Source organism: Anticarsia gemmatalis, chromosome 27 (assembly GCF_050436995.1).
Source record: "Anticarsia gemmatalis isolate Benzon Research Colony breed Stoneville strain chromosome 27, ilAntGemm2 primary, whole genome shotgun sequence".
Lineage (NCBI taxonomy): Eukaryota > Metazoa > Arthropoda > Insecta > Lepidoptera > Erebidae > Anticarsia > Anticarsia gemmatalis.
This window is the reverse complement of record NC_134771.1, coordinates 1,847,701-1,855,179: the sequence shown is the minus strand read 5'-3', so window position 1 is coordinate 1,855,179 and position 7,479 is coordinate 1,847,701. Positions and strand designations below refer to the sequence as shown.

Here is a 7,479-nt window from a genome sequence, read left to right as displayed (position 1 = left end):
ACACGTAGCTGAATACTGGGCTGGCAGTGTTATAGCAAGACAGAAAGTGTCATATAAATAAATAAATAAATAAATTTAACCCATTACTGTCCCACTGCTGGGCAAGGGTCTCCTCCCGTAATGAGGGGAGGGGGGGGGGTTATGCCTTGAGTCCACCACGCTGGCCAAGTGCGGGTTGGGGACTTAAAGTGTCATATACTATTTTAAATTTTAATATTATTATGTGTTTGCCATCGACACGCTAAGAAGAAGTTTCGGGTCTTGTACTTTGTTTATTTTTTTACTCTTGATTTTCATACTGTAGTTTAAGTTTTTGTAGGAGTTTTACAAAATAGTTTTGGCATTTAGTGTATGAAAGGCGCAGAACTAGGTTCGAGCAGAGTTAGGTTCGAGTCTAAGAATAGTAGAATTTACCGGGAGATTTCATGACGAAGACGTCACATTTGGTAGAATTTTCCGGGAGATTACATGATGAAGACGTCACGTGGTAGAATTTTCCCGCTGTTAAGAATGATGCAGACGTCACGTGGTAGAATTTTCCCGCCGGAAAACATGTTGACGTCGCCACATGGTAGAATTTTCCCGGGAGATTTTATGATGAAGACGTCACAAGGTAGAAATTTCCCGCTGAAAATCGTGATGAAGACGTCACATGGTAGAATTTTCCCGGGAGATTTCATGATGAAAACGTAACATGGTAGAATTTTCCCCGGAGATTTTATGATGAAGACGTCACAAGGTAGAAATTTCCCGCTGAAAATCATGATGAAGACGTCACTAGGTAGAATTTTCCCGCTGGAAATCATGATAAAGGCGTTACATGGTAGAATTTTCTTTTTAGATTTTATGATGCAGACGTCACATGGTAATAGAACTCAAAGGTTTGAGTTCTATTACTAGTAGTTCTATTACTAGTCTGACTGACAAACTGATTTATCAACGCACAGCCCAAACCACTGGACGGATCGGGCTGAAATTTGCCATGCAGGTACATGTTATGACGTAGGCATCCGCTAAGAAAGAATTTAGTTAGATAATAATATTTGATAAAATAGATTTTTTATGCCAAATTAGTAGTTACTTAAAATGTGTTGTTTTATATGCTATAAAAAATTCACAAAGAAAATAAATATTCAACAATAAAGTTACAAATCTTATACAACGCAACCCCAAAGTACTTTTCATTACCAAAGTTATCTAGTTTATCACTTTTAACGCTTTTATTTATTGATTAAAGTTTGCTTTTACGAGTTAATAAATAAACAAATTCATAAGTTAGAGCGAATAGCTACTGCCGAAAGCAGAAAAGAAAACAAGCAAATAACAAACAAAATAATTTATTTCCTCAAACAAACTCTTAAACAATCTGTGCGGTCACACCGCCACCTGCGTTGACAACTGCAGTACCAGCTGAAGGGAGTCCCCCATCCACAGCCACACTCCCGTACACAGGGAAACAACCCTTCACCCTTATACTTCCTATACACTGACATTTATATTGATACAGACAATATTCCTTACTGCCATTTACACATTTAAGTACGGAATAACTAACTCAAGAGGAAAGCGCATGGAACACTATTATTTTTATTGAAGATGGCTGTCGCCAAACTCAGCCGATGACATTTAACGCACACTGAAATATGAAAACGAATAAACGACTATTACAAATTAAAATGACCAGACATATTTCAATGACATTACAGTTCTATTTTGCACTAATGTTTTGTGCTTTAGTCGATGTCGTAATTCTATCTTCGTGCTTTTAGTGTCATCTCTTAGGTTAGTTCTAGGGTAGGTATAACTGCAAATACTTCATATAGCACGCGCGCCACACCCAAATGCCTCTTCCGATTTTAGTATAATAGTATCGTCTGGCAGAAAAAAGCAAGCAAATAACAAACAAAATAATTTATTTCCTCAACAAAATCTTAAACAATCTGTGCCGTCACACCGCCACCTGCGTTGACAACTGCAGTACCAGCTGAAGGGAGTCCTCCATCCACAGCCACACTCCCGTACACAGGGAAGCAACCCTTCACCCTTATACTCCCTCCTATAGGCAGGTCACCAGTCACGGTGATATCACCAAATTGTAGCGAAGGCACTATTTCTGTGATGACCGGAGTTCCTGAAGCGACCGTTTCAGGGAGGAGGGAATTGAAGGCATTGTAGCTGTTTATGGGAGTTTGAAGGCTGATTGGAAGGGATACTGCGTTCTGAAAAATAGAAAGTTGGTTGTTAGATTTAAAATCTTTTCTCTACACAAAGAAGCTCGATATTTGGGTACTTCACGAGCTTACTGAAAGAAACCTAATGAACCGTGTACTCATTTGTGATTCTTGAAGCGAAAAAGATTTTATTACAAGTTCATACATAAATACTTTTTCCCCGACCTAATATACAATATACCTGAAAATAAGCTATCGTGATTATAAAAATGAATACTTAATATTTTTTTAAGTTGAAAATATTATAAAAGAGCCTTTTATGCCACTTTAAAACCTGTTTCTATTTGAATAGTAAAATGAAAAGTAATGGATTACTTACATGAATAATGAAAAGCAGACAAACAACAAAAGCTCCTTTGCAGTACATTGTGAGATCGTACATGTGATGTGACTGATAATTTTTAAAAATACCCTCCTATTTTATATCGATGTTTACATAATCGATTTGAGTATCGATAAGGCTTTTCTCGATTTCTTATCACTCGTATTACACACTTCAGTATGTAATTTGATAAAAACTTTCATCATTTTATGAAAAGTGATAATTACAGTTAATAGTTTAAGCACTGATTATAATAAATTACGCAGTTATACTAACAACTTTACTTAGAATCGAAACAAGCCTATAAATTAAAGCAGATGTAGAAGAAAGCATAAAGAAATATATGGCTTCAGACGTCTTAAATATTTTTTACTGAATTTTCAAATAAAATTGTCTCTTGTACTGTGAGTTGTCACTTGTACGGCACAAAACACTTTTATAAAATTTGGTCAGCTTGTACTTAAAAATACTACCTATCATGGTAGTATTTTTTTCAGCGTAACAGTGGACTGGTTGAATTTACAGACTTTCAGCTGAAGATATAACAACAAGTAAATTAAATTTAAAAATCTTATGATATAAAGGACGGAATTTTCAAATTGTTGTGGTACTTAACCGTATTTCTTGATATTACAGACCTTTATAGGATTTATCTATTTCCTTTTCGCCCTTATTCATGTTAGCGTTATGTTATACAAATTATAGTAACTTATTATCGATTACTACATAGTTAGTTATCTTTTACTCATAATAGATAAGACTTACATAATAAATTACATAATTTAGAACATTTTGTTGCATAAATTAAATATTTATACGAATATCATGACTATAGTCACCTAGAATGGTTATAAAAGGACTTTTGCATTTACATAATTCATTTAGTGCAGTAATCTCAAATTGGCAACAACAATGAAGCAAGAAAGCATAATAGCAGTGGTCGTCTCTACACTACTTTTAGTGCAGGTAAGGAATATAAATATAAAAAATACCCTAACAAACGTTTCCCAGTTGAAAACAAAGACAATCTTTCTGCAGGAATGAAATTATAGAATAAAAAGAATTTAGATTTTTTAATCTGGGGGCACGGAAGTGCCCCCGCAAGTCGAGCAAAAAAAAAGCGGCACGGCCGTACCATCCTTTTCTCGAAGCAATTCGAGCTATTTTTGACACCCCTATAATTTCGTTGTGGATAAAACAAGAAGCCTGAATTTTCAGCAACTAATCAGTCATTGTATAAAAACGGTATATTTCAAATTTTAGTCAATTTGAACCAGTAGTTTAAGAATGACAACTTGATAAAATTTTGAATTTTGTCACTCACTGATTCACTGACTCACTGACTCACCGATCATCAAAAGTCTAAGGTACTTCTAGCAGACTTAGAAGCTTCAAATTTAGAATACAAATAGGGTTTAGTGTCTTAATCATGGGAAAAATTCAAAATTTTCTAATTTCTGTCCAGTTTTCTAAATTCATTAACTGCAACAATAACTTTGTAATCCTATATAAATGTATAAGATTACAAGGTTACATTTGCAGTTAATGAATCATTATTACTGTAGAAAATAAAATAAATAGGTGTAGATAGGCATAACGGGAGGGGATATAGGGTAGGTAAGGGTGTTTAGCCCATGAAACTGAACAACATTCCCATAGGAAAATATGTTGAATTATGAAAAAAAAACGTCTGTCCATACAAATTGGACTTCTGTTTGCTTAACAAAAAGAAGTGAGATGCCATCAAAAACATTCTGTAAAATTCACAAGTCTCGCCGTAAAAAGTTGTGAGATCTATGTAATACCAAGTCGATTAATCTATATTTAGTCTCTCCCTTAAGGACCTTCTGTCTTAAGTTATTACGTATATTATTATCATGCCAATTTAAAAAAAATATGTTTAAAACAAAATAGATCGACTTGGTCATCGCAAGAAAACACATATTCGCCATTAACATTTCAGGAGCATTAGCTTCTCGTCGTGCGGTGTAGTGTGATACAAACTAATAGTCAAATCATGCGATGGCCAGGTCGGTCTATTTGTTTTAAACGTATTTTTTTTAAATAAAATTGGCATGATAATAATATACGTAATAACTTAAGACAGAAGGTCCTTAAGGGAGAGACTAAATATAGATTAATCGACTTGGTATTACATAGATCTCACAACTTTTTACGGCGAGACTTGTGAATTTTACAGAATGTTTTTGATGGCATAAAATTTACAGAAATGTATAACTTTTAAACAACTTAATTAAATTGGATAATTCTTTTTAATATGTTCGTAACTGCTGAGACAAGGTTTCAATGGGATCGATGGGATCAACATTTACAGAACTATTAAGTACCTACTCTACCCGGACAAAGTGACTATCGTAGAGCTGGCTCTACGATTTTCACTTTTGCTGTCGCCACTGCTTCTGTTTGTTTTACTTTGATTATAACCTATCTCATCTGTTTATCTTTTGATCATAAAGTTGATCGATTTCCTCTCTTAAATATTTTTTTCTCTATTGATACTCTCCTATTGTAAAAAGATTAATATATTATGCTTTTGTTCCAGACAATAACATCACAATGTATTGGCAGCAAGCCCTGGTCACCAGCTCTCGCCTACGCTCCAGAACTTTCCACTACAGGAGGCAGTTTTCCAGTCCAGAGCAAATCTCCCATCGCACCCACCGGAGTTTCCATATTATCCGACCAGTTGGTCATTGAAGGACCTTTAGTCATTGATGGGCAGCTACCGTTCTTGGGAACTGTGTCTTTGTCAGGATCCTTGCCTTCAATTGGTTCAGGCAGTGTAGCACATTCTTGTGGAGGAGCTGTTGGTATTTCTGAAGTTGCACCAGCTTTTGGTCCAGGCGCTGGTTTAGCTCCAGCCGCTGGTTTCGGCCCAGCCGCTGGTTTCGCTCCAGCATCTGGTTTGGCATCGTTTGGTCCAGCTTCAAGGGCTGGATTGGGAGCACCCTTAGGTTTAGGTCTTGGAGCTGGATGTGGACGTGTACTTTAAGTTATATTTTAGTATTTTATTTAAGTATGTAATAAAGTATTGATTTGTTATTTTTGTGGTTTGATTTTGTATATTTGTTAACATTAATATTTAAATAATTATACCCGAATACCGCGATAGAAAAACACAAATCTTTTCTAAGGAAGGAATAATTTTTTCTCCGTTATAAATATATTTTTTTACTCATTTTGAAATAAATAGTTTTAAATTTAAGAAAATACACATAATAATTAACACTTAATATTTAATAGACCAAATAAAATTTACGTAGAGAATCAACACATCATACCAATCTCAATCTCTGAAATGGCCGGATATCTAGTAATTAATAACTATATTTTGAAGACTTATTATTTCTTAATTAAAAGGGAGAGTTTTGTGTCTGCCTTGAGTTATAAAGTAACACCGTGCTAGTGTTATTTACACAGAATGTTATATTGTAAAAAATACGGCCAAACGCTTTAATTATAATATAGGTCTTATATGTCCATCTCTATTCTCTTTTTGTCATTGTGTAGTAATAATCTTTTGATGCTTTGCTAACATTTTGCTTAAAATACTATTTTTATCTTTCTTTTGAACCGCAATATAATTAAATCCAATTGTTATTATTTTGCGCTATTGATGCATAGTAATCAATATTTCAATAATGGAACCATTCAGTTTCACACATTTCGTGAGTGTGTAACTATTATATATTTCTCATAATCCCAAAAATATATACTACCTATTTTTCATTAAGTATTTCGTCCATTCATTCCAAAATGCTTCAGGAACATTATTTAAGGATACTTTATTACTGATCCTGTAGATTCATACACTAGATTTTGGGAGGAGGATGAGAATTTTTAAAACTATTTCGAAAGTTACCACCTCTTTCAAAACCTTTTACTTGTAGCTATACTAACGTTTAGGGTCGAATTCAAACGACATAGTTACAATTATTCAACAAAAACAAATTTTATTTTAACGTACAACTACTTAATATACTCCACATCCACGACCAAGCCCTCTGGGTCCATATGGTGCTACACCAGGACCATAAGGAAGACCACCGAGAGGAGCAGCACCATACCCAAGACCTGGGTAGGCTGCAGGAGCGGGAACAATACCCTCGCTAGTGATGCCAATAGCTCCACTACCACAGCCGTAGTTGATGCCACCAGCGCCAGCAGTAGGCAGCGCTCCCTCCACAGCCACCGCGCTCAAGAACGGCAGCTCCCCGACCACGGAGACAACACCATCGATCGCGTTCTCTGAGATGACGGTGATGCCGGTGGGAGCGATGGGCGAGGAGCTGGTGACGGCGAAGCCTCCGCCGCTGGTGGGGGCTACTCCAACTCCGTAGCCAGGCGCTACGCCGTAAGGACCTGGTCCGTAGGCGTATGGGGCAGCTCCTATAGCTCCATAAGCCAAGCCGTTGCCAGCTAGAGCATATTCTTCAGCTAAGATTGGACCGGCACACTGGCTGTAGATGCCCTGGAAATATAAGAAAAAAGAACGATTGATTTTACCAGGCCATGAATACAAATTAGAATAGCATAACTACTTCTTTAACTAAAGGGATAAGGAATTGCAAGTCCGTAAATGTTCAAAATCGAAAATAAAATAATGAAAATTTTTACCTGTATTAAGAGTGCTTGGGCGCAGAAGACGAGGAAAGCCTTGGCAGACATTACTGTGGATGAAATGGAGCTATAATCCAATAATTTTCCAAAACCCCACGCACTTTTATACCCATAATGATGAAAGTGTACAATCAATGTAATGCAATCAATTTTGTAAGTCTGTACTGATAACTGCAGTTACTTGCTTAGTAACTGATAATGGAAGTTGTGATTTGGACATTACGTACGTGTTTGATAACAGTTCAACTGCCTTACTCCGGTAAGCTATTTTGCTGTAAAGAAACT

General features: G+C 35.9%; 1 protein-coding gene across 1 annotated transcript; it reads right to left on the bottom strand.

The window, feature by feature from the left end:
• Positions 1-6,501: 6,501 nt before the first annotated feature.
• LOC142984402 (chorion class CB protein M5H4-like) lies at positions 6,502-7,242 on the bottom strand. Its single transcript, XM_076131956.1, has 2 exons — positions 7,192-7,242; positions 6,502-7,045 (listed from the first exon to the last, which is right to left on the bottom strand). Exons 1-2 carry the CDS (start codon positions 7,240-7,242, stop codon positions 6,548-6,550), a joined length of 549 nt encoding a protein of 182 aa, XP_075988071.1. The 3' UTR covers positions 6,502-6,547.
• Between the last annotated feature and the right edge of the window lie 237 nt (positions 7,243-7,479).